General features: G+C 41.5%; 2 protein-coding genes across 4 annotated transcripts; one reads left to right on the forward strand and one right to left on the reverse strand.

Annotated features, from left to right (window-relative positions):
• Nucleotides 1-59: 59 nt before the first annotated feature.
• Nucleotides 60-9,015, forward strand: prkar2ab (protein kinase, cAMP-dependent, regulatory, type II, alpha, B). Of its 2 annotated transcripts, XM_068314298.1 has the most exons (16): nt 60-348; nt 542-634; nt 935-1,062; nt 1,200-1,290; nt 1,385-1,502; nt 2,048-2,120; nt 4,769-5,019; nt 5,380-5,415; nt 5,494-5,633; nt 5,778-5,884; nt 5,977-6,130; nt 6,209-6,310; nt 6,403-6,477; nt 6,809-6,874; nt 6,984-7,134; nt 8,287-9,015. In XM_068314298.1, exons 1-16 carry the CDS (start codon nt 244-246, stop codon nt 8,436-8,438), a joined length of 1,842 nt encoding a protein of 613 aa, XP_068170399.1. In that variant the 5' UTR covers nt 60-243; the 3' UTR covers nt 8,439-9,015. The 2 variants fall into 2 exon arrangements, with proteins under 2 accessions (XP_068170399.1, XP_068170398.1); XM_068314297.1 differs by lacking the exons at nt 60-348; nt 542-634; nt 935-1,062; ... (1 more) ...; nt 1,385-1,502; nt 2,048-2,120 and having other exon boundaries at nt 3,365-5,019; nt 7,008-7,134.
• A 146-nt stretch (nt 9,016-9,161) lies between these two features.
• On the reverse strand, nt 9,162-27,909 carry si:ch1073-335m2.2 (msx2-interacting protein). Of its 2 annotated transcripts, XM_068314295.1 has the most exons (15): nt 27,672-27,909; nt 26,210-26,524; nt 23,126-23,602; nt 22,881-23,035; nt 21,626-21,826; nt 21,354-21,505; nt 21,136-21,261; nt 20,930-21,043; nt 20,259-20,372; nt 20,041-20,141; nt 12,492-19,881; nt 11,589-11,657; nt 11,296-11,490; nt 11,045-11,203; nt 9,162-9,942 (listed from the first exon to the last, which is right to left on the reverse strand). In XM_068314295.1, exons 1-15 carry the CDS (start codon nt 27,752-27,754, stop codon nt 9,811-9,813), a joined length of 9,783 nt encoding a protein of 3,260 aa, XP_068170396.1. In that variant the 5' UTR covers nt 27,755-27,909; the 3' UTR covers nt 9,162-9,810. The 2 variants fall into 2 exon arrangements, with proteins under 2 accessions (XP_068170396.1, XP_068170397.1); XM_068314296.1 differs by lacking the exons at nt 26,210-26,524; nt 27,672-27,909 and adding an exon at nt 24,507-25,597.
• Nucleotides 27,910-27,973: the final 64 nt, after the last annotated feature.

Genomic DNA, 27,973 nt, shown 5'->3' on the forward strand with positions numbered 1-27,973 from the left:
TTCTGCAACAAACCCAGAATGTTTCCACCCGGACACAAACAGAAGCCGTACCACATGAGGTCACATGACCACGGATTGAGGTTTGACAGGCTGCTGAACAAGTGGGTCAAAGGTCTTCCTGGCGGCGGTGACTGCAGCTCTGACGTCCGTCGACCAGGTAAGCCGCGGGTTCCTTCGCCACGATCCACGTCCGTGACTTCATTCTGTCGGTGTGTTTCCCCTGCGGCAGACCGTCAAGTCAAAATGTCCAAACAGCCGGCGACGATCAGTCCGCTGAAGAACTTCTTCGCGGGGGGGTTCGGAGGAGTTTGCCTCGTCCTCGCTGGACACCCGCTGGACACCATTAAAGTAAGTAGAACTCTTGTGTTCGAACGCATCGGGGGGGGCGTGAAGAAAACACTAATGCTGCCAAAGCCGAACCGGAGATCAAATGTATTTCACGTGCAATTTCCACCCTTTTTAACCCCCCCCCCTCGGGGATTCTTTATTAATTCTTTATTAATAAAAAAATTCTGATTCAGGTTTTTGTTTTCTCTTCCAGGTGCGTCTGCAGACGCAGCCCGTCCCCAAACCTGGAGAGAGTCTGATCTACACCGGAACCATCGATTGTTTCAGGAAGACCTTCGCCAAAGAGGTGAACATGCATACATGAAAATTATATATATATATATATATATATATATATACACACACACACACACTTATTAATCCCCGAAGGGAAATTAGTGGCACACTCTAGTTCAAATCCAATCACATGCATATGTTAGTATCTACAGGCCCTGAACAAACAAACACACACAGGGTGCCTGACACCTCCCACTGTCGGCTCACCTCCGGGTATTTTTTTTTGGGCCGGGAGCGGGAATCGAAAAATTGCACCAAAGTATCCATCCTCCATCCTGTTGATGTTTCCCATCATCCTTTTCTCATGCAGGGAGTGAGAGGACTCTACAAAGGCATGCTGGCGCCGGTCATCGGAGTCACGCCCATGTTCGCCGTCTGCTTCTTTGGGTTCGGACTCGGCAAAAAACTACAGCAGAAAAAACCCGACGATGTTCTCACGTAGGTGACGTCTCTTTTGTCAGAAGTTATATGCTCTCCACAACTACCTCTAACACTGTGTGTGTGTGTGTGTGTGTGTGTGTGTGTGTGTGTGTGTGTGTGTGTGTGTGTGTGTGTGTGTCATTACTTTCCTCCAGGTATCCACAGCTGTTTGCTGCAGGAATGTTGGCGGGTGTATTTACCACAGCCATCATGGCTCCTGGGGAGCGTGTTAAATGTCTCCTGCAGGTCAGCCTGTCTTTGTGTGTGTGTGTGTGTGTGTGTGTGTGTGTGTGTGTGTTCTTGTTATTGTGGTGTGAAATCTGTGTTTCTGTGTGTTTAGATTCAGGCATCCACAGGACAGGTGAAGTATGCTGGACCCATGGACTGTGTCAAGCAGCTGTACAGACAGTCTGGGATCAGGGGGATCTACAAAGGCACCGCTCTGACCCTCATGAGAGGTACCAGAACCTAGAACCTACCAGGCTAGAAATAATAACAGATGAATTATAATAATTGGAAATAATACATAATTTGAATCCTTGAACATTCCTCTCACTGAAATACGTCCTACTTGTGTTTGAGGTCTAACAAACACGACCAATACGGCCTCCGTCACCGTAAAACATTTACAGAGCAGTGTTTTTATGACTTCTTGTTGGTCCTGGGGAAGAAACAAAACTAGATGAATGACTTTTCAAATTATTCCAGAATTTCAATGTTATTCCCTGACTGGCTGACGTAATATTTTTTTTCCATTTATAATTGTTGACTTGTTGAGTGAATTGTCAGCAGGATCACTCACAGAATGGATTTTAATGAAAGTGGGTATGGAGGCGGCCCCTGGGCCAAAGGAGCCACATCTCAGTTAAATGTAGGGGGCTGTTGGTGGAGATTTACCCTCTTATTAGTCGCTCTCTAGTTGCCATATTTGGAAGCTTGGATGGAACATCGGGGAGAATCCTTGTTAATTTATCAACAAACTGTCTTTTGTTCTTCAACTCAGACGTTCCAGCCAGTGGGATGTACTTCACGACCTACGAGTGGCTGAAGAACCTCCTCACACCACCAGGAAAAAGGTGAATGTTTGCTCTTCACTCACTATTTACACTTTTCCTGCATGGTGGTTAAAAAAAACCCTCAGCCGTTGAATTGTTGTGTTTCTGCAGCCAAAGTGACCTCAGTGTTCCGAGCGTATTGTTTGCGGGAGGAATGGCTGGAATCTTCAACTGGGCTGTTGCTATTCCACCAGATGTGCTCAAGTCTCGCTTCCAGACAGGTTTGTTCTGTTTGGTGAGGCAGAAATATCCGTTGTGATGCGAGGGACTCATCGCCTTCGGTGTCAAAATTTTCCATCCAGGTCATGGAGTTTCATCTGAGTGACGGCAGTGGTTCTGAAACATTTCTCCTGATTCTGTGTCTTCATAGAGTTTAATTATTTATCGTCTCTCAGAGATGAGCTTGGTTTGTCTTTCCCTCCTCTGGTCGTGAAAATATATGCAAAACATTAAACTAAGCGTTCTAAGAGAGGAAATACCTCAATGCAGGATATATCAAAGAAAAATGCGTAAAAATTTCTTTGCCATCAAATGATTCAGTAATATTATGTCTAGAAGTCCTGAGTCAATGGGAACAAGTTTCAGTCCAACAGTCTGGAGAACTGAAGTACTTCAGCTAAACTATGAAACACCTTCGACAATAAAACATTATTATTTGCCTTTCACTTTTTACTCCCAATAAAGTGTTTTCCCTTTGGTCCGTATTACTAAACAAAATGTTTGCTTGTTTTTGTTTGTGACGGAGTGTCCTCTAACGTTTCTCCATCAGCTCCTGAAGGAAAGTACCCCAACGGGTTCCGTGATGTTCTGCGGGAGCTGATCCGGGAGGAGGGCGTGGCGTCGCTCTATAAGGGCTTCAACGCCGTCATGCTTAGAGCGTTCCCTGCAAACGCTGTGAGTCGATACTCTTTCCGCTCCAGAACGATTCTAGAGAAGCTCTGGAACGTTGGACCAGAGCAGATGCTCATCTGTGGACTCTAAATTACAGCTGATCTCCAGACGCACGGTTTTACTTTGTTGTGATTCAGAACAGATGAAACAGTGGACTGTTGTAAGCTGGATGTTTTTGTTTGATGTGATTCTGACTAGATCTTATTTGATCATCTAGCGCTATGGGGGAAATAGATTTTTACTCTTACCTGACATCAAGTAGAAAACTAAACCGTTTTCCTGTTTGTCTTTTCTTTCAGGCCTGCTTCTTAGGATTTGAGTGTGCATTAAAGTTTCTGAACTGGTTAGCCCCCAATCTGTGATGAAGGCTTCGCACCTCCTCACAGGTGAATCCCAGGAATAGACCACATGAACCCGGCGGAGTCATTACCAGTTTAAACACACCATGAGTTAAACAAGAGCTTTTACAATTTTTCTAATTTTCTTCATCACATTTGAAACCTTGTGGGACTTCGTTCTGAGCTGTCAACAGTTTGGGACAGAGATGGTGTGACGATACCTGCACCAGAACACTATCACACACACACACACACACACACTCAGTTGAATGGTCAGACTCCTTTTTTTTTCCTTTGCTGTTCTGTTTTATTTGTGTTGTTTTTACTCAAGAAAAGGAGTGACCTGAACATGTGTGCCTTACCTCTTGTTGCCTGTGAACAGGTGTGCATATCAGGGAAAAGGTGCATGATGTTGTGCTCCAGTCTTCAGTTTCTCAGCAGTGGAGCAGGTCTGCTGCTGTCTGTGTGGTCACACTGAGTGCTGCTTCAGTATGAAATGATGAGAGTCCAGTGAGCAGATTGTAATTGTAAACATGTGTAGAAATAAACAGTCCACATGTAGAAATAAGACGCTCTCTGTAGATCTGTATGGGTTTGTTTCATAAAGGATAATAACCTGAGAATAATCAATTTATGTGGAAACAAATTGAAAAAAAAATCATATAAAAATACAAGTATATAAACCTTTACTGTACTTCCTACAGTGTTAAAGCTCCGTTTGAGTTATTTGTCAAACAGACAAGCAATAGACAAGTAGTGATGAAAGTGATGAATATTCCTCTCTTCTAAAAGCTTACTTTAGCAAACGACATCCAGAATGCAACTCTTGTCATTAATAGTGGGATTGTTAGTCAAAGTTCTGCATGGAAAACATAATAAAGTTGAAGCTAGAAAGAACAAAACACGCTTGTGGTTCACCTCATATTCTGCAGCAGCTTCAGGTAAGTCCTTTAAATGGACATTCTAAGTTTTATTAACAAAACTGCCATTTAAAGTTTTAAACCACATCATTTGTTGTTTTTATTTTAGTTACATTCCCTTCCCTTTCAGTTCTTCAATGTGTAGCTCTCTTGTCTGACTTTGCTTAAGTTCTGAGATGTTTTTAGTTTGAACCTGACTCAGGAGTCTGTTACTGCAGATGACACCAGCCTGGCTCCAGCCCCCCATCCCACTCTTTATTTGTCAAACCATCAAGTACTGAGGGGTAATCTATCGGACGGCCTTTAATTACATCTGATCTGATCGGTCCTGATCGATACTTTCCAGTAGGTTGTGCTAAATAAAGAAATCAATAATCTGCTGAGTGGGATAGGAGAGGTGGTGTGCTGCCACAGTGGCTATCTGGATGTCTGTGGAACAATATGCTGTTGATATTTTGACGTCTAAATTAAAATTTAACTACCTAAAATTTGCGTGACCTCTGTGACCTCGGAGCTGCAGAATGAGTGTTGCTCAGATTCCGGCAGGTTTGAGGGAGCTGCTGCAGGGTTACACGGTGGAAGTGCTCCGGCGCCGGCCTTCAGACTTGGTTGAGTTTGCGGTGCAGCATTTTACAGAAATTCTAGAAGGTCAAAGAAATGATCAGAAAAACAAACAGACTTCTAAACACAAACAAACAGGAGTGACCTTTCAAAAAAAGTCCAGTGAGCCCAATAAGGATGACAAAGAAGAGGAGGAAGAAGAGACTATCAGTGAGTTTGAATTGTGTTTGTTTTCTGCTACAAATGAAAGATTGAACTCTTAAGTACGACCATTTTATGGATATTTCAACCCAAAATCTTCACAAATAAGGAAATGTAGAAATTGTTGATACATTAAAATATGAAAACACCTATTTTTAATGTAACTGATGCAAATAAACAATTAAACAGGTTGATTATTGCATTCTGCAGCTACGCCTGCAGCTAGCATCACATGATACTAAATAAATCCCATTCATTCTCCGGTCAACATGTGAAAAATGCCAAAGATAAACATGTTTTCATGTAGTCACTTTTTCCTACTGTAACACTGATTTGCTGTGATTTCCACCACCGCCGTCCTCCCTGCAGAAACCATCAGCAGCAAATACAGCCGCAGAGTTTCAGGTCAGTGACGGGGCGTCGTGTCTCAGGGGGTTTGGGTCAGCTGACTACAGGTCAGGGTTTGACTTTGTGCTGCTGCAGTTTGTGCAGAAGCTTACAACCCAGATGATGATGAGGACGACGACGCAGAGCCTCGGGTGGTGCATCCTAAAACAGACGAGCAGCGTCGCAGACTTCAGGACGCCTGCAGAGACATTTTGCTCTTTAAAACACTGGAGCAGGTCGGGCACCTGAATGAGCTGCTGTGGGAGAGAGGAAACAAATCACTTCAACTGATTTTCATCACCACTTTTAATGCCTAGATCATTTGTGCTTATATATTAGTGTCTGTCTTGTTTTTAAAATCTTTGTGTGATATCCTGCAGGAGCAGTTCTCCCAGGTTCTGGATGCCATGTTTGAGGTGTCGGTCAAACCTCAGGAACACATCATAGACCAGGGTGATGATGGAGATAACTTCTACGTGGTCCAGATGTGAGAGAAGATTTCCATTGGAACTTTGAGTGAGACGATATTTTATAAGTCTTACTCAAACTTCTACCGCTTGTCTGTTATGTTATTTCCAGGGGTGTGTATGATATCCTAGTGCAGAAGGACGGACTGAGTGTGTGTGTTGGGAAGTACGACAATAAAGGTAGTTTTGGTGAGCTTGCTCTCATGTACAACACACCGAGAGCTGCCACCATCATCGCAGCACAGGAAGGCGCCCTGTGGGCCCTGGTGAGTCCACCAGAGGATGATCGGGATTATCTGAACGCGTCTTCCAACAGAATTAAATCCTTCTTTCATTTCCTGCAGGATCGAGCCACGTTTCACAGACTGATTGTTAAAAACAACGCAAAGAAGAGGAAGATGTACGAGGCCTTTATTGAGTGTGTTCCTCTTCTGAAGTCTCTGGAGGTTTGTGTTACAACCTGCACAAACAAAATATCAACAGAATTAATGATTTATTGCATTTATTGTGTGATTCTGCTTAATTTCGTTTCCACAAGCCAACTGAGAGAATGAAGATTGTGGATGTTTTGGGAGTCCGTGTGTTCAAAGATGGAGACTGTATAATAACTCAGGTACTCTGAGGGGAGGGTTATGTCTGAGCTGCCTCATCAGGATCAATAACTACAGTATTTTCTGCACTATAAGGAGCACTGGACTATAAGGCGCACCTTCAATGAATGCCGTATTTATTCTTTTTCATATATAGGGCGCACTGGATTGTAAGGCGCATCTGATTATAAGGCACACTTTCAATGAATGGCCTATTTTAAAACTTTTTCATATAAAAGGCTCACTGGATTATAAAGCATACTGTCGGTTTTTGAGAAAATTAAGGCTTTTAGGTCTTATACTGTGGAAAATACTATAGTTTAAATTCATAAATATTGGGTCCTGTGATCACAGGGGGAGGAAGCAGACTGCTTCTACATTGTGGAGTCAGGAGAAGTCAAAATAATGATAAAAAGCAGAGTAAGTTCAATGTTCACTCCTAACTGAATCCATATTATCCTGTTATCTAAACATTTCTATCCGTCTTCTTGTTTCGTCATATGTGATGTCTCCTAAATAATAACCACAGGACTCAGGTCTGTTTGTGTCTCAGATGGAGGATGACACAGAGGTGGAGGTGGCCTGCTGCTCAAGAGGCCAGTATTTTGGGGAGCTGGCACTGGTCACCAACAAACCCCGCGCTGCATCAGTTTACGCCGTAGGACAAACAAAGTGTTTGGGTAGGTCACACACACCACTGTCTTTATGTCGGGATCAGCAGCAGGTCATTTTCCTCAGCTCAGGCTGTTCTGGTGTGTGAAGGCACTACGGTGGTGTGAGACCTCAATCTGACCTGACAAAAACATAGAGATGATAACCCTTATGACAAAATGAAGCTAAGCACACTTCAAAGATGTAAGAATACCTGCTGCATATGTAGAGGACAATACTACAATCTTTGTTCTTCATTCTAATTTTCAGATTATTATTCACTGTAAATACACAATTTTGAGCGTTCCTCTCTGAACGTGATGTTTAACTGGAGTCCAGCAGATCAATACTGGAGCATGTGACCTGTCTGACAAAACGGGTCCAGCACTGTCACTGAACGCATCACAATAATTGAATGGTGACTGAATGAAGTTTTGTAAATGTTATTTTTGTTAATATGACTAATAACATCAGTTTGAGGTCAGCAGTAACAAATGACAAAGCTTTACGGACCTGATCGTGTTTTATATCAATTTTATTTAATCAAATTTAATGTACAACATGTGTACTGAAGTGGTGCCTGTTTTTTGCTATTCTAGCTTTGGTCATTTGTATTTATTGTATTCTTTTCCATGGTAACAATTAAAGCTCTTCGCTATTTCAGATAAAGACTCCTGGGAGCACAATTTTGAATGTATTTCTTGTATTTTCTGCATATTTCCTGTAATTTAGGGATGAATTTTTGATATTTTGGGAATGTTAAGTGTTCTATTTTTATAGATATTCTATTAAGAACTGCAGTTAACCAAGGATGACTTGAAACTTTTAAATAATCCACCACTTACTTCAAGTTAGACCAGTGTATTGTGATTGTTCTTTAGTTCTCATGTATTCTGTAGTTGGGAGGTTAACATGTGCAGAACTGCATTCTGGGTGACCGCATCAAGATGATTCCTGAACTTTTTCCACAAAACACTTTATAAAGTGTCCTATCATAACAACAGCCAACCATTAATACCACTAACCTGTTAGTCACTGATTTATAAAACACTGTATTTACACCTATTCAGAGAAGATGAACGCCTTCTGTTTGGCTACCTGTTTCACATCTGATTGGTCCTTTTTGGACACTAAATCCTGCAATGGGATGATAATCATATTTTACTGTCTATTCCTTTCAGTCATTGACGTTCAGGCTTTTGAGCGTTTGCTGGGACCCTGTATGGACATCATGAAGAGGAACATCTCCTATTATGAGGACCAGCGGGTGGCTTTGTTTGGTTTCAGTGTTAAGACACTAAAATCTGTCCAGAATGAAGCCGTTTCATATTAATTACATTACGTGCAAGTTTGGAACAACTGTTTACTAAATGTAATGGATGACTAGTCAAAGGACACATGAGTAACAGCAGTAAGGTGTTACACAATACCTTATTTTGCTGTAGGACATTTATTAGGACATTTACTAGGACCTACTAATAAATGTAGATCATAATGGTCATCTTTAATGATCTTTTCTTAACTGGACAATTGAAATGTCTGCTTGACTCCCTTGCTGTGGTCATTATGGTAATTTCCCTGCAGACTTACGGAGGTCTGATAGTTTCTTCTGGAGGACTTCCAGGACCCATTTCACACTTTGTGTTATAAATTGGCTTATGATCCCTTTTTTTAAAAGTTAATTGTAAACGAGCTGTACATTTACCAACTGACTCTTAAAATAAATCCTTTGTCACTCACCTGTTTAGAATAGGTGAAAGAGGTGAGAATAGGTTTTAATGGCATTGTTCATGCAAAGTATTATGCACAACATAAAAATAAAGGAATATATCATATATTCAACATTTCTGGAGTTTGTTTTATTTGAGTTACAAAATATGAAGTGCCATCAGCAGACTCCACAGGAGAGTTTGACAACCTTCTTGTGTTAAAGTATTTACAACCAAAAATCAATGATATCCATCTAAATCTCCACTCTGCATTCTGGTATGTCCCAGAGTTCAAGTCATGGTCAAGTTGTCCAAGTTTCACCGTTAAAGTTTAAATATTTAAAATATTTACAATGTTTTGTTTTTTCTAATCAAAAAATCTCCCAAATCTTACTGTAGCTTGTTCAACACAAAAGCAGGTTTAACTGCTTCAGTAGTGTGTGAGGATGAGTAGAGCTGGTGGAATCAAAGGAGCAATGTGGTCCTCAGCATGGTCTCCGATGTTTGATAATTTTTCCTCCTCTGAATAAAGAAAGGCTTGGCGAGGAAGTAATTATATAAAATGATATGCTGAAATGTCTTTTCACCATTGTCGTGCAATGGTTTCAATGATCCTCTCATGAAGCAATTAAGATGACAATCAAAAGACAGATGAAAGAAAAGGCCACCCAGATAGTCAGTCATACTAGTTCAACGTCATGAGCACCTCCAAGCATGGAAAAAAATAAAACACCAATAAATAGAAATACAGCAGAAAAATGGTCAAATAAGACTGATTCTGGTTTGATCCATCCCTGAGTTCTTTTGAGAAGGACAAAAACACCAGAGTGACAAAGGAAAAAAGACTGATGGAGAAAAACAAGCCCAAAATGTTAATCGGGTACATCCTTAACATTCCCAATACGTTGAAGACAAAAACTAATTCTCATATTCCTCTGAATTCCTGAGGATCATCGACGAGAACATCCATCTACGGACAGCTCCCAGCAGTGGAGGTTACACAGAGGTGATGACAATCATGAGGTGTGGTGAAATGCTTGAGATCCTGTTGAGAAGATCTGGTGCGAGCTGGGACAGGTGGCTCTCTGAAAATTCGCACGGTGGAAAAATCTGTAGCACATAAGCAGGCTGGAAAAACAGAAAACATCCCATAAATCCACAATCGTGACACAGTGTTTCAAAATGGTCAAAACATGGCATGAACTACGCTTTTATTAAAATGTGGTTAGCTGTCCACCAGTGACTTGAGTCCAATGTGTGATTTAATTTACAGAAAAAACTTAATTATTTATGTGAGCTATGGTTGTATCATCACTGAAAACATGTAATCAATTATTGACCCATTGAAAATGAAATAGATGCAGGGCAAAGGCTTCTGGTCATCTAAGTAGTAATAAAACTAATGTGAACTGCAGTTTCTATAATGATCATAACTAAATTGTTTTAAATTTTGAACCCATTCTTAGGTTACAGCATTTCTTCACATCAAGACTTTTGCACAGCAGTCAACACAAACTGAAAGTCAGGCGCTTTGGCACCTCTGCTTAAATATGAATTTACAATCAGTTCACTGAACATCACAACTGAAAATGATTTTCACTGAATTGCATTCATTTTCTTTATGTTGTAGCACATGCTAATGTTAATAATGAATAAATTCCAATGTTTTGATCAGGGTATCAGTTAATTAAAGGCACCGTCCAAACCTAATAAACAATACAAATTATTTAGGAATGTTGGACTATAAAATCAGAGGTTTAGTTAATAACTCTTTTAATCTCACACTACTTCACTACTTCTCTGTGACATGAATGGCTTTCAGTTCATCCTGCTACAACCAGGTCCTCTTACTCCAGGCAGGACTTTGGTTGCAATATCATTTTACTATCACAAGCACACAGACAATAGAACTCTTCAGTGCTTTACCAGCTTACCTGTATAAATATATATATATATCGACCGAGTAAGTTATCGTACAAACAGTAAAGCAGCAGGTTGTAACACCATAAAAAAGTTAAATATTTCTGAACGTTGTCAGACCCACCGTATCATAATTTAACCCTGCTAACAAGTCTCCTGCTTTTCGACTGAAGTACTGTAGTTAGACAATTAAATTAAGAAGTGTCACCACGTTTTTTCAGTATCAAATCTGACCGTTGTACTTTAAAAGCAAAATGTTTAGTTTCTGACACAAAATGCTCACTAGTGGGCAAATCAAATCCCGTCTCACCTGATTGGTAACCGGGTTGGGGATATTGATGATACCAGCGGCCAGTTTTGTTTGCAAGTAGTTGATAAAAGCGGCTTTAAGAGCCTGAGTCTGATTGAGGACGTCTTCTTGATCTCGTCCACAAGGCAGAGCAAGGAGAAGACAGAAGTCACTGTCACCCTGTAAAAGAAAGTACAGCAAATGTTAACAGATTCTGTTTGATAAAAAATGATCCAAAGGGAGAAATTGATCCGGAAACAACAGACACATACCGTCATTCTTCTGGCTACACTCTCCAATTGCGAAGCCTCAAGTCTCATTCTCTGGACAATCCGAAGCAGAGTACCTCCTTCTTGTAGAGGCAGAGATCGAATGGCTAAAGCTTTGTTTCCACAGACAAAATGAAGCTGGACTGCAGCGGTGTCGTTCTTTAGTGCCAGCAGCCCTTGCCAAACAATGGGGTACTTCTGTTTCAATGAGAGACAGAGAAGCATTACGTCAGCTGAGCCTTTCCTCATGGACTAAAAACCATGGACATAAATCAGGTTTGGTGCGTCTGTCTTACCGTGAGTAACTGCACCATATTAACAGGTTGCGTCATTTTGCTGTCTTGTTTTGCCTGGAGGTCAGCAGCCTGCAAATCCCAACAACAAAGTGAACGTGGCATTTCAAGTTTCTACTTGTACAACATTAATATTGAAAACCACATGTAAGTATATATCGAGTTGGCCAGTGCCTGATTGTTCGGCCCATTTACAAAAATTACGATGATCTTTGCTATAAACACCCTGACACCATGGCATGTTTATTCATGGTTATTTGTAATCAATCATTCAATCAATCCATTTGTGCTGCTGTTGTGTGTTCTATGGTAACATTATAAGGGCCACCAGTATACTGGGTGCTATTGTAGCACACAGAATAAACTGATTCCAAAACATTTGGGATTAAATGTTCGTCGGTTTTTAGTTAATGAACCAGTAAGGCTTCAGATCTGACATATTTCTAATTTTCTTTTCACAACTGTAAATATGTACGTTGTAGTTAATAATATTTCGTGTTCTGACTGCTTGCAGTCATGTCATAATCATCTTATTTTGAAAGCGTTCAGAACGCATTAGTTTGTTCATTAAAATCATTTAGGAAACCAGGAAAAAAATACTAGCTGTTTTCAGAAGCACTTGATTCTAAGGTGACCAGAAGGCCACTGAAATGACTCGCGTGTCCCACAATAACTGAATAAGAAGGAACTGACCTCAAACATCCAAATGTGAGGAGTACAGTTCTTGGATTTGTTTCAAGTTTTCATATTTTAACATAACAATAATAGTATGTTTATGTCTTAATTAGTCAGTATTAATCATAACTGTGTATGACAGTGACAAAATCTGAACATTTTACTGTTTGGTGAGATTATATTTGCTAAATGGAAATCAATAATCTGGAACGTTAAGCAGAGGGAACTCACCATGGTTGGCGTGACGCTCAGCGGTGGCTGGTTGAGTCCAACAGATGTTTCAGGTATCTGTGAGTGGATGCCTCTTGGGTTGGAGTACATCCCTGAGTATTCTGGGAATGAGCTGCTGGATCCTGATGTTATTAATGGACCTCGCTGTGGAGATGCAATTGCTTGCCCAGACTGCCGGATTCCCATTATTCCGTCTTTGGGAAGAGGAGAGTGCGGCCTCTTTGCCTCCAATGACTTTGTCATGTCCTTCTCCGACATACCTTTAGACAAAACATGAGCTCTTGGAGACAGGGACAAGGGCAGACTGGAAGGCGTTGAAGAGGAGGGAATATTCTCTTGAAATTGTCCAGAATGAGGGTCTGAGCCCAAACGCTCTCCCTGCTGGTGTAGGAGCACACGCATGTCTCTCTGTGCCATGTAGGTCTCTAACTGAACGCTCCCACGCAGAGGTCCGCGTGGATCTGACTGCATAGCCTCTGGTTTGATTTGTGAGGCAGATTGTCTTCCTGGAGCCTGGTGGATGCGTCGGGTGTCTTCCTGTTCCCCCTCATGACTTCTTAAAGAGCCAGAATTAACCTTGAGAACTTTGTCTCTGCCTACTGCCTGAGGTGAGGTGGGTCGTGGCTGCATGGCTCCAGACCAGTGAGAGCTAAGAGGCTCACTATGCATCCCATAGCTCATTACCGACAGCGGCGGAGTGTTGACTCGAACATCTCCTTGTACGAGATGCCCCACCGGAATTGATTGGGTGACGCGGTGAGGAGACATCCGTCCCAAACTCCCAGGCATACTGTGAGGCGGCATGATAACCGACTGTTCTGGATGATGTACTGTAGTAATAAACTGCTGCATGTTTGGAAGGCCAGTGGACAACATCACAGGAATGCCCTTGGGTGATGAGGAGCCAATGGGGGAGGAGACTTTAGTGAACGGAGAGTGAGGATGACCTGACTTACGAGGGGATCTCGGTTCCTGTTTGACAGCACTGATGTGTGAGGCCGATCGGTCACCGGCTGGTGTAACAAAGCCCACATGGTTGCCGGGCGGAGAAGGTAAATGGGGACTTATGGCAGGACTTATAGCAGAGGTCCACTGTGGTTTGGCTCCATCTGTACCGTGAGATTCCGAACCCTCAATTTTCTTCGGGTGTTTCATTGGCATGTAATCTTGATGGAAACTCATCACCTGCTGGTTTCCCTGTGAGACGCGTTTCACAACCCCTTGAGGTCCAGACTGATAACTGGATTCCATCTTTTCCAAAGCCGTGTTTTCTTGTTTGATAGACACGTTTGTCTTACAAGGATGTCCGTGATCCGTCTGTGATGAAGGCCCCTTCTGAAGTCCTGAATGAGAATGACCGTACATTTCCTGTTTTATTTGGGGCATGGATACCAACTGCTGAGATTCCATGTCACCCGCAGTTGCTTGTGGGATCTGACTTATTTTTGCACTAATTCTCTGTGGTCCCTCTGTTTTCTGGCCTGAGTGGCTCAATACTACAACTCCTTCAGATGTGTTTACTCTCAGACCTGGACAAGAACCAGTAACAGCAGGGCTCTCCACAATGAACCGACCGGCACTCACCCCCTCATCACCGACCGATGCCCCGTGGTACGATCCTGTATCTTCTTTACTGGGTCTGTAGGACGACTTGGGTAGAGCCATATCAACACAGGGATTGGCAATGTTCATGTTTACTTTGTCCTCGGGTTCAGGAGGGTTGCAAACACGACTGATAACAGAGGTTGCTGTGGATGCAATGACAGAGATAACAGACTTGGTCTCAGGAGACGGCAGTGAAGCTGGAGGTCGAACAATTGCTGGAGCAGGGTGAGCCGGCATCCGACCATCAGGTATTGGTGATTTATTTGTCACGACAGCTGATGGTGTGTTACTTTCAGATGGATTCTGATCTCTTAGGCTGAGCAGAGTACCAGTAACAGAACTGCTGCCTGGCAGCGATAAAGACTTATGTTTGATTAGAATTTGTCTCAAGTCACTTGTGCCATGATCGTTATCCATGTTTTCAGAGTCTGGAAGCAAAGGGTGGTTTTCCTTGGGTTGTAACGTCAATGCAGATGTGGACGACACTCCTGTATCTCTTGAGTGGTGATGCCAATCTGGTGGAGAAGTAGGGTTTCTGATTGTTGGATGTGTTTGTTGAATGGATCTGATGTTTGGCCTGTTGGCTATTAGAGCTGGGGAAGGAGAAATGCACTCAGTCAGCACCTGCTGAGGCTTTGGACACACTGCACTCTTACATTGGGGGTTCACAGGTTTAGGATGCTGAATGTGTTCGTCAGAAGACGACACAGGCTCTGCATTAACATCTGTAACCTTGACAGCTGAAGGTTCAGGGTCTGACTTCCAACTAGTAGGAGTAATAACTGCAGCTGTTGCTGCCGATGGAGGTGTTTCAGAAACAACCTTTACAACGGAAGCTGTGCTAGTTATTAAAGGAGTCGCCACTTCCTCACTGACTGAATGTTCTTCTTTTAAATCTTTTCTAGTTTGCTTTTGTCCTTTAGAACGTGTTTTAGGTCTTCCCTTGGTGCCCTTTTTCGGTGTGGTGGGAAAGGCAGGCCCCTCCTGTGGAGTTGTTTTATCCTTAACAGGCTGAATGAAGTCTTGCAGCTCAGGTTCTGAACCTACGTCTGCATTTGATGGAAGAGGATGGGTTGACGGTACAGTTGCTTCCTCAGCAGTGATTGAATCGATGGCAGCCATGAGTTCAGTCTCACTAGCAGGATTGGAAGGCTTTTCCTCCTCTGGGTCACTTTTAACTTCTGGGGGGAGGACAGGTGGCATCTGCGGTTCTACAGGAAAAGTTGGGTCTGTGAGTTTAGCAATGTTCTCCACCGCCTGCTCCAACTCCAGCTCTTGTGAAATTGAACTTTTTGGTGTTTCCAGGAGTTCCTTCTTTTCCAAAGTTGAATTTTCCTTCTCTTCATTAGCAGCGCCTTCTCTATTAGCATTAGTGCACTTTAACATATGCTCAGCGTGCTCAGGGGGTACTACTCTTTTTGAAGAGTCTTCTTGATTCCCAAGTTCTTCGTCACCTAACTGTAGAAGATCTTTGACTTCCGTGACATTTAGTCTGATCTTTAGGTCCTTGAGGACAGGAGATTTTGGTGTCTTCATCAACTTTTTTCCTCTAACAATTCTTTCTTTTTCCAAGGTGGGTTTCTCTTCTACAGCTTGGGAATCTGTTCCTCTCCCATTCGATTTCCCCTCACAAGTCAATTCAGAGAGTCCCTTGTCATGGAAAACCTCTTTGTCCCTACCTAGTTCCCTTCCATGTTTGTCTTTCTCTTCTTTCTTTTGGTCAAGTCTTAGTGATGAATCATCTTTGCAAGAACTTGTTGACTCTTGTAAAGCTGAGGAATCTTCATCTGTGAAATCCATTTCCTGCTCATCATCCTCAGCCACCTCTAGTTTTTCTCCCCTCTTTGTTGAGCCAGTTCCAAGTACTGTAGACATCTGATTTGTTGTACCCTTCACGGCATATGGGGACATTTTCCCTTTCGCTATTCTTGGAATTCGATCACCACTCTCTGATTCATTTGAATCGGTATCTTTACTATCCAGTTTGGTTTTTTCTACTTTAGTCTCATCACCTTGTTTGCGATTCTTTGGAGGTCGGCCTCTTTTAGTTGTAGGAGCTGGAATAGGTGGATCATGTTCAGTATTTTGTTGCGTTACATCTTTGTCTGTTCCCCTTTTTCGTGCTGAGCGAGGTGACTCTGTGATTTCCTTTCCAGAACGAGCAGGCACATCATCTTCAACTGGGGTGGCATACACAGACTTCACATTTCTTCGCCTTGTTCTGCCTAATGGTATGCTCTGTTCCAATGCATCAGGATCGGATCCATGACTTGGAGATTTGCCTGTGGATTTCAATTCAGCTCTTGGGGATGATCCACGTTTCAGTTTCTCTTTGTCAATGCGTTCACTCTTGCGTGTTGCTTGTTTTTCAGAACCAGAGGTTGACACAACCGTGCCTGGAGCCACTTGAGCAGGGGATTGCTTGCCCTTTTTATTTTTACTTTCTTTTGTTTTTTGCTCTTTTTGCAGTGAGACTAATTCATTATTTGTGTCATTATCCACAGGTCTCTGCACTTTATTAACTTGAAGCTTCTTTTCTCCCTCTGGATCTGCCATTACTTTACCAGTGGAATGGATTTCCTTTTTTACTACATCCACTTCCTCTGTAAGAATAGGTGGTGTGGGAATAGTAGCTTCAGGCACTTCTGACTGTGTCATGTCAGGACCAACATCTGCTTCCAACAGTCTTACATGCTCCTCACGAGAATCGCAGTGGCTAATTTTTTCTGTACAAAAGGGTTTTACATCCTCTGCAGCCTCATTAATGATCCCCTCAGACTGAGAATGTTTACTACTTCCCACCGTGTAAGTGGGTTCAGGAGCTACTGCCATCGGTGTGGTTTCAGAATCAGATGATGTATCAGTTGGTGGTTGGTGTGTGGTTACGACAGGTTCATTTTCCTTTGTCTCTTCCTTTACTTCTTCTTTTATAAAAGGTAAAGGTGAATATGGATCCAGTGCTGGATTTAATGCAACACATTTCTCTTCGGGCAGAGGGAAGTCCTTGACCACTGATTGGGTGACAGGAGTAGGTATGAGTCGAGGTTCAGAAATCAGTTCTTCAGCAGGACTGATGGGTTTAATTTCTGGTACTGGAATAGATTCTGTTGGTTCAGGTGATGGCACAGCTGGTTGTTCCTGAACAGGATCTTTTTCTACTTTGTTCTCATCCATCTGCATCAGATCTCCTTTTGCCTCTTGTGGCTGTTGAGTTTTATTCTTCTGTTGTTGGAGTCGTGTAAGTTCCAAAAAACGACTGTGGAAAAGGACAACTGGTCCTGACTCAAGTTCACCATCTAATGCTCCTTGCTGGCCAGGAGGCTGGTTAAGTGTTTGTTCAGGTTCTTCATATTTGCGTTCTAAATGCTGAAGTCGCCTAGAGTCCAGCTCAAAGACGGGGCTGTGAAGGAACCGGGACGCAAAAAGCTCTCTGCGTTCATTTTCCTCCGGCTTGGGCTCCTCCTTCCTGTCGTCAAGTTTGTCCTCAGACCCACTTCGAATCTTTTTCTTCTTCATATACCAGGAGGGCGTAGGTCGTGGTGTTGACTCTACCTTCTCAGTATCTTTTCTGTTGCGGAAACTTGCAAAGTGAGAATCATAATCTAAAAATGACCAGTTGTCTTCTCTGGAAGATGAAAGAGATTTTGCACGTTCCAGCAGAGCCTTTGTATCGGGTGTGATGGTCTGGTCAAGGGCAAAGGAGTAGAACTTGTTCCTTTCAAGGTGTGCTTGTTTGGGGTCTGAAAACCTGTCGACCCTCGGCCTCTCTACACTAGGCATAGATGTTGAGGGCATAGGAGAGTGGGGTTTGGTCTCTCTGTCCTCTTCAGTGTCAGATCGCACTTCCCCAGGCTCCAAATCATGCCAAATACCATATTCCAGACGCTTGCGATTATTAATGTTTTTACTAATACTTTTAGAAAATTTCAGGTCTGGCAAAAAGGCTTGTTTCACTCTGCTCTCCCATCTCTTTTGTTGTTCTTCTTCCACATTAAGTGAAGGGATGTTTGGCTTAATCACCTGTGTGTTATGTGTCCTTTTGAGTAATAGCTCAAGATCTGGGTGAATTTTCTCCTCACTTTTAATAAACTCTTTATTAGAAGGATCCACACAGTCTTCATCTGCATGATGAGAGGCATGCTGATTGCCTGGAGAAGCGGTGTTGTTTAAGTCCGGATCTTCACTTTTTTGTCTAAAGCTCCTGTAGACACGCTCCCTCTTAATCCCCAGATCTGGGTCAAATTGGTCCAGCTTCTTTTGTCTGTGAGATGGAAAATTATCTGTGACATCCTCTGGTGGTTTACCAACTTCATGCACAAGACTTTTATGTTCCAAGTCCTCAATTTCACTTCCTTGTGGACTTCCAGCTTTGTCAGGTTTGTCAGATTCACGCTGCTGTTGCTGCAACCTTCTGTTTTGCTCCATTTGCTTGCGGCAACTCTGAGAGAGGTCGATGTCAACATGGTCCTCCTTGTTCTTGATACTTTTGTCAGCGTCAGTATTCTGAATACCCAATTTGAGAGCAGAATGTTGTTCCTGTTCTCTGAAACTATTTTGGTCTGTTATTCCCTCATGGATGAATCTGGATGAAGTGTGCACTGGTTGTCGTTTTGACTCCGGCGGCTCCAAAAGTCCTTCTGATTTTTCTTTTTGTGCTTTGAGGTCATCCTGAATGTCCTTCTGAGCACCACTTTTTTCAGTTTTGACTCTTGACTCTCTCCGTTGTGAGCCTTTGTGTTTGTCAGTTTCTATCTCTTTTATATTTGTGGTACTTGTACCAAAATCAGAGGATTGAATTACGTCCTCTTCCTCATGTCTGCTTCTTTTCTGACGAACAGTCTTTCCACCAGACTCAGCAAAGCGCCTTTTTCTTGCAGCAAGGCGCTCAGAATCCACTGATAAGTCTTTTCCATCATTTCCTGCATCAGACTTCAGGTGTTTCTTGAGTCGACTTTTTCCATCCAAATCTGAATTCTCACTTTTACTCATGTCTGATTTTTCGTTTTTTCCAGAGTCATGTTGAGTCGTTGGCAAAGGATTTACAGTAAGAGAGTCACTATCAGCTTTACATTTCTGCCTGTCATGAGCATCTTGGTCTGATCCCCTTCCTTTTCCAGATCCACCATCAAAACCAGTCTCCAGCTCTGATTCCTGTGGTGGGTTGGATGGGGATTGCCCTTTTGCTTTCCTGGACTTAATCTTCTCAGTTTTGTCTTTGTCACTTTTCTCTTTCCGTTTTGTTCGCTTGGCTTTCTCAGCAACAGCCACACGATCGGGTTGACTACTCTTCTCACTCCTGTCGCTCTTCGAGGCATGTTCCAAGACAGACTTGTCAGATTTGTCAAAATGTGGGGGTGACATGGAGCTCACACTACCACTTCGTTCAGAGGACTGACTGTAAACCCGTCGCTCTGCGTCTCTGGGAGCACGCTCAGATGGTGTCGGTGATACTGTAGGAGTAACAGGCCGCCTGGGATGAGACGGGCTCCACCTGCTGCGGTCAGCCTCAAAACGCTCTCGTTCTCTTTCTCGCTCCCTTTGAATATATGTGTATTTTCGGATGTCTTGTTCAAATGGGTCTCTATAATCCCTGTAGTCTCTTGGATCTTCATGGTAACGTGGGTCAAAATGATCCCCTTGATAGTGTTCAAGCTCAGGAAATCGATCTCTACTGCGGGCAGCGTAGTCTCTTCTAGCATCCTCGGGATAGAGGCCAGGGGTTCGCATGTTCTCATAGTAAGCTCTCTCTGCTGAAAATTCATGGTATGGAGGTCTACGATCCTCTCTGCAGAGTTAGTGGAAAGGATAACAAAAGATAAAAATCTTGTCAATCACAAATAGTATGAATTATTCAAGTAATTTGACAAATATGAACTATTTTAAGCAATACATCTAGCTGTGAGCATCATCGGTCAGTTGCCATTAAATAACATGAACAATGTACCGTCGCTCAGGTGGAATTTCATAGAAGTCTCTCATGTCCTGACCAGATGCTTGCATCGATCGGTAAAATGCCATCTGACTCTCTTGACTTGCAAAATCAACCTTTCATTTAAAAAGACAAACAAAAAAAAAGAAACAGACATTTTTACAATATATAAATGTAGAAATACAAACACAAAAATGTTTTCATAAATCCCACCAATAATTGTCACCATTTACCTTTATTTTACTGCCACCAAACTTCCAACCTTTGGTCTCCCTGACAGCTGCCTGAGCAAAATCTGTATTGTTGTACAAGATTAGGGCCATTCCTTTCAATCTATCAAACACAACCTGAAAAGGGGCAAGAAGATACATTTACAATAGAGTACAATAAATCACTTAATCAACATCATGAAGTGTCAATGCGCAGTGCTAATATTGCTGCCTGTCTATCAGGGCAGGCATATTACCCATACTGTGCTGCAACCTTTTGCTACACAGAGAACAGTCACAAGACTCTTATTTTACATAATTAATCCACAAGAAATGTTTTTTGACAACGATTATTAAACATACAAGTTCACCTTCATTAGGAACGTAATTAAATGTGAAATACAATTGTCTCTTGTCGCTCTCCCATGAAAATGTTATGGGGGTGCTTTAGAATCGTTTTACCGTGAACACTGCTTGACCTTATGCAATACACAAATTTTCACCACACTTAATAAGTACTTAGGAGTTTAGAGTATGTTCAAGCCCTAAAAAGCAAACTCATATGGGAGGGGAATTATAACAACAACTAATAATAGTAAACAATGTTGTGACTCTAACACTGCCGCAGCAAGAAGAACATTAAAATTTCAGGCTGAAAACTCTGCATATGGAGAAATTAAAACATAAAGTCTTACCTTGACTACATGTCCGTAACGACAGAAATGCCGAGTGAGGAACTGCTCTGTAATACTGGCTGCCAAGCCATCAAGCCAAACGCATGTTGTTGGCATACTCTTGCCAAACCCAAGCTTTAGGAAAAATTACAACATGCATGTTATAGACACAGAATATGTTAAAAATAAAAAACACATGATACTAATGTTGAATATAAAAACATTACCTTGAGTCTGTTGCTCCCCAAATACTCTCCATCCATCTTCTTAATGGCTTTGCAGACACTGGCAATATCAGAATATTGCACAAAGGCATACTGGGGTACTCCATTTACTTTCTTAATGTCTATGTCCTTGTGGGAAAAAAAACAGTAATTAGATATGATTTGATCAGAAATCAAACACAATATTTTTCGATTTACTGGATAGTCAAATGACAACATACAACAATTTCTCCAAAGCGTTGAAAAATGTCAAGGAGATGTTGGTAGCTGGTTGTCTTCTCAAGGTTGCCTATAAACAGAGTCCTTGTTGCCTTTGGATGGAATTCGTCTATCCGCCCGTCCAAAGGCCTGAACTCATTTTCACTCTCTGTTTCTGAGTGAATAAGAGAGAATAATTCATGTTGATATTCTCCACCATGAAGAAAAAATTATCTGTTTGAAGTATTCTATTGCATTTACATTCATCATGTTTAGTTGATTTGTCACAACTCACCAGGGCCATTCCAGGCAGTGACTTCAATCAGCATTCCAAAGAACAGCTTTCCCTTGGAGACTGTGAGGGCTTTCTCTTGATCTTCTTGCTGTCTGAAGAACACTAAACCATAGCGGTCTTCAGAGGCTCCATGGATCTGCACGGAGGTCACTTTCCCATGTTTCTTAAACTCATGGAAAAGCCCATCCTTTAAACTACTGTCTGTGTCAGGAAAGAATTTAAATAAAAAAACTAAATTAGTACAGACCCCAAAAACAATACAATTTTCTATAAAAAGTTAATAACCTGCAATAAGAATAACTCGGAATTCAATAATCACACAGCTGCTACACGAAATGAACGATGGATAGCAGATCTGAACATGCTAATTAAGTCTAAAGCCACATCTGCACCATGTGTCACCAGTTCTACATTACATGGCTTTTTTTCTACTAGATAACAAGAGGCTGGTAAAACCTGTTAGTATCACCAAAGACAGTCATTTATCAGAATGCTGAACACCAAGCTTCTACACTACTAACAACCATAACGAAAATAATCAATTTAATAATTATAACCAGAAGACATGAAGTCCAAGAACATTCCAAACATAGAAGTGGACATCTTAAAGAAACTTGTTTCTAAGTGGACATTCAATCTAGTCTACGATTACTATCAGATTTTTAAAATCACATATACCGATGACATAAGATGCCTGACAACTACTTGTGTGTATACAATCAAAATAAGGATTTACAAACACAGTAGTCCAGATATGGAGTGCATCACCAATTTCAAATGGTGTCATTTGAAAACCATTATTTCTTAAGGTAACATTTCCACTTAGTGCTACCTGCTCTACTTTACTCGGCTGTTATAGCTTTCCATGAACTGAAGATTTTTCGACCCAGGTGGTAAGAGGGTCGTCCACTTCTCGGACAGTAAGTGGTTCACTGCACACTGCTCCTCAGGGACGCATCGAGGAGGTACAAAAAGGTGACGAGAAAAACCACACAAACCCGATTACAGTTTCTGACTGGCAGAATGGTTACTACACCATAACAGCTGTAATACTAAGATGTGCAGACTTTTTGAAAGCTCATAAGCAGAACATGACGATGGGTGTGTCACCTCAAGGAAACCAGCATGGCAGTTCTGTGCAGCATTGCTTTACTGACCATCTGGAGCAATAACCAATGCTAGAGTCTTGGAGAGCTTGTACCACATAATGAAAATATTGCTAAATTAAAAACTTGTCTGCCAAGTGCAAACTTACCTGTGGAGCGCACCGGCAAGTTTTGCACTTTAATTCCAAAGCTTCTGCGTGGCTCATCTGAGTCCAGCACCATAGAAGACTGAATAGGTGCATGGGCAGCTGACGACTGAACAGAGCGTGCCTGAGACCCATCACTTGAGCTGCTATTTGAATCACTATGATAACAAATAAAAAATAAAAAAAATTAATCCAATGATTAAATGCACTTAAAATGAATCATCATCACGACTGGACAACAGTCACACCTGCCACTGCCTGTGCTGCTGGTACTGCTGACAGAATCAGAGCTTGAAGATCTGCTTCGAGATCTAGATCGTGGACCTCTTCCAGGGGACAAAGGAACTCTTTTTGGGGAATGAGGAGTTTTGGGGGTTTGCCCTGTGGTCCGTTGTGGGGAAGGGTGTCTTGACTGTGAGGAATGAGATGATCGGCTCCGACGGTGATGATAATTTCTATCAACACGACGTCCTCTGTCATCTCTGTATAGATCACGTCTTGCAGAATTAGTAAGAGTGAAGGGGTCTCGAATTCTTGAGTCAAAATGTGGGTCTGAAGCCTCAAAGCTTGCACCAATAGCGCTGCTCCCTGGGCCAGCAGCAGCAAACATAGAACGATCTCTGTAATAATCAGCATTGTAGTGCCGCTGTCTGTCGAAAGTGCCACTGCGCTCATGGTGTCCATAAGGGCTGTGATCATATGCACGTTCACGGCTTTCTGAGCTACTGTAAAATAAAAACAGGTTGGAGAGGGAGAAATAATTACTTGGATTCTAAACAAAACAAGCAAAACAAAAATAATTTAGTTTTAATACTACTTTGACAACAGTGCAAATCCAAATGGCCACTATAACAAGAGCTGACAAACTAGGGAGTAACTAGGCTGAGATCATTTATTCCAGTAAATTAAAATAAAATGCCATCATTTCTGTTTATTTATTGATCTGTATTTGAAAATTTGTAACATGCTAAAACGAATATCAAAAATGTCTATGACGTTCCAATCTGTTGATTACAAAGAAAGTGTTAACTAACATTTTCAATGGGAGATTTAATTTTTTAGCAAAATACTTGTTATAAAAGTATCATAATATTTGCACTCTAAAACAATATTAGGAGTTTACATGATTTTGATACAAGAGGTATTTTACATTTTAGGTATTAAAAATAAAAAAGTAATTCAAGACATTACACGGCAAGATCAACTTATGAAATGCTAGAACTGTGTACTAGTACAAATACTGAAGTTTGATTTCTGTCAGCAGTCTTAAATGTTATTTACTGCCTTTATATATGAAATTCATACAACATATCAGTAATATTGAGGTTTTGCTCATAGTCTTCAATTACTGAGCACTTGTGTTTAATCTTGGTCAAGATAGATGATTTCAGCAGGACTGTTACTACTAAAAACATTTAACTATCAAAATGTCCAATCTAATCTCTCAAGGAGCTTTGTGGTTTTGAAATATATATACATTTTACTACTAAGGAGCAAGTGAGTCTGCACATGTATATTTTCTTCCTTCAGCAAATTAATGTTTGCCTAAAAGCAGTAAAAGAAATCATATTACAAAGCAATATTTAAATGTAGAGAAAGAAAATATGCAGAGGGCAGAGAAATACCAACCTTTTGGAAAAGAAGTTACCGAAACTAATCCAAATAAAATCTAGGAGGTCAGTGAGAGCCCGAAAGAAAAAGTAAGCAGAAAAAAATACACGGATCTAAACAGGCAAAAACTTTTCTCTTGAATCGGACTGCACTTTATCTTCAAATAGAGATGAGCACCAGGCCAGAAGATTGTTCATGTATAATCCACAATTAGGCTACTTATTTGTCTTCACTGGATGGAAAAAGGGAAAAACACAAAACACTCACAGAAATGGATCTCGTAATGGATTTCAGGGCATGTGGTTAAAAATTAAGATCATGATAAATAAATATGGATAAAATAAGTGATGAAGTTCAGGGTAATTTAGTACATTCCAGGCTGATGATACAAGATGATGCCAAATTGAAAATACATCCAACTGGATCAGTCTTGTCTTGTTGTTTGGGGAAACAGTTATGCTCCAAACAATTATGTCATGTAAAAAATAAAAAATGAAAAAAATAAAAGAGGTATTCCACTGGTGACTGTCAAGTAGTTCAATGTCACACAAGCTGGTAGACTCACAGACACTAAGATGACAGCACATAAAATCCTCATGGGCTGAGCATAAATCCATATTCCACAAATCTTGACAGGTGGACATGTGGGAAGGCTTCTTGTTTTTTCAAGTTGCTTTGAAAGCATCTCTTCAGCCCTCAACAACATACTTCAGTGGTCTCTCCTCACTGACGCCTCACACAGCTACATCCACTCTCAAGTAATCCAAATGAATAGCAGCTACACCTATCCATACTAGGGTCCACGTCAGTACATCCAACATTGGGTATCGGTCTTGTGTACATCCAGGAATGGACATCCCAACTATGTGGTCTTCACATCTTCATGGTCATCAATCCAGAACAAGAATAGCTCCAAACTCTGTTAGTTGGTTGGTTGTTTGGATCCACAGTGGTCCTGCAAAATCTTCTTGATAAAGCTTCCAATTTGTGTTGGAACATCATAATATATTGTAAATCTCATCCTAAATTGACTGACACTACACTAACATCAGGTTTTCTTGTGTTTTTTTAAGAGAACAAAAAAACTTCTTCCATTTTCTTCAACAAAACATTATTCCAGAGCAGGGTGTATCCACAGATGTTAAAGAAAAGAGTAGTCCACTCATTAGCTGTTGTCATGAGCAAAAACAAACAAACAAAAAACAAACAAACTGACAACCCAAGGCGTGAGATCCTTACAGTAGTTACATATTGCCTGAATAGATTCTTCAAAAAGTAAATCCTTGATTGTAGGTATTTACTTCCGCCATAAACAGGATTTATTTCCAGTGTCAAGCGATTCCATGTAAAAATCAAGGATAGATCCATTATTTAGGAGAGAAAAATGTTTAAAAAATATCCATAAGTTCCCCGTGGCGGTTTCCCACAAAGTGCAATAAATCCAAAACTCACCAGGATATTCCTTGCAGATGTAAATTCCAAACCAGATGACAAACTTCAATTAAATAGTTACCTTAATAAATGATAATGAGTAGTGTATTTATTTAGATCCCTTTGGAAAGGTGAGTCAATTATGATGAAACGTGGAACGATCCCTAATTACCTCTGTATAAGACCCGTGACGCACATCTCTCACGAATACACCCACTATGTGTTTAGGTTTTACACCTATCCAATATCTAGATTCCCCTGGATTTTGACAGGAGGCCGTGTCCACTTACCCATCTATTCTCCGTTCATATCGTCCCTCTCTGGTGTGAAGGGACACAGGTGGACCAAACACTGGACCAACTGTTCCCCTAGAGAATCCTGTAACATCTCGACTGCTTGAGGGGGAGCTGTCTTCAAGGCCCCGAACGGCACTAGGCACTGACCCCGGTTCATTGTAGTCAGTCCGAAGATCCCTGTCTCCCATCGTGTTGACAGCATTGTGAGCCTTCTGTGCACTTTTAATATCCACAAAATCCACAAAGGCTGCAACACCACCCTCTGACCCTCGCTTCCGCAGCACTTTAACACTTTCCACTCGCCCATACCTGAAAGGGGATTTCAATGAAAACAAAGACCAAATTACATACACATCAGCCAAACACGGGGTGTCTCCAGTTAGCTGTAAATATAGAAAAACTGAATAGCTGCTGACATTACATAGAAGCAAACACTGATAGGAAGTAAGCTTGCATTAACGTGTACCACATGTGAACTGTTTGCCAGTACATAAAAATTGTATTATTAAAGAATGATTATGAACTGTTAAGATTATTGTTTAACGTGTTGACCTTTCGACTTCAAAGTACAAATCTTATAAAATGATTAAAAAGATCCCTGAGTACATGGCAGTAATTAATACTTAGCTTCAAACACGTTAACACCCACACTACACCGCTAACAATAGGAACACGTTAACATCTCAAGCTGGCAAGAATCTGTTGAAATTTGTGTAAAAAATGATCAAAGCTACATGACGTTGTAGGCTTGAGGACTTCTGTGAATATTGGAAATCATGCAAGTTTCTGATGCTAGTGTTCTCACTTAATAAAGGAGAAAAACTTGACAATTCCAGTTTTAGTGACGTGGGTTAACTAAAAAGCAGCACAAAATATCTGAGCTGAGCCACCGTCCGGTGAAGGATCCCGATATTTAGCAAGTCAACAACTTGCGATCGTTTGATTTCCACCTCATTGCTATAACTGCTTGTTCGCACATTTGGACGTGTAACAAAATAAGATTTCAACATAACTCTAACATCTCTGTTGACAAGAGAGGAAAATATGTGCGTCAGACGTCTCCAATGGCTGCAACACCACATGTAATTGTTATTTGACCTACTAACAGGCTAACGTTAGCTGCTTTTGGCTTCTGCTGATTATGAAAACGTCTCGACTTCCCACAAAATGGTTGGTTGGGTGGCTATAGCAAGCCATGCTATTTGACGCTCGACACTGGTAAAAGTTAATCAAATAATTTAAATTTTCATGGTTATATTTACGAAATGCTGATTAAAAACTTTCACTGTATTGCAATCTAGCACTGGTGGCAAGATTAGAACCGTCTGACTTGTAATATTTAGAAATGCTAACTTTAGCCGCGCTGGCTAGTCGCAAGCTACCTAGCTAAACATGCTAACGTTAATACGGCACCTAGCGCGCGCGTCGCGAAGAGTATCCGTCTTGCGTAACCTACCGTTTAAAATGCTCCACAATTTTCTCTTCTCGAACATGTTCGGGTAAATTTCCCACCCAAAGGTGTCTGGTTTCCCGAACCATCTTGCGTTATTCTTTCCCCCTGCACACACATATGATCTCGCACGTTTCTAATCCCTGCCGGTCGGAGGTCCGCCTGAACAAAATGAACGACAGTGGATTCCGTGAATAATCTGGGCCTGGCAGCTCCTACCCGATTAGCTTTAGGTGCTGCGTTCTCGATCCACACACATGGATGCGCGCGGTGCTCGCTCACGGGATTCTCGGGCGCGCGGCGCCCCC

This window comes from Antennarius striatus, chromosome 5 (genome assembly GCF_040054535.1).
Source record: "Antennarius striatus isolate MH-2024 chromosome 5, ASM4005453v1, whole genome shotgun sequence".
In the NCBI taxonomy this organism is placed as follows: Eukaryota; Metazoa; Chordata; class Actinopteri; order Lophiiformes; family Antennariidae; genus Antennarius; species Antennarius striatus.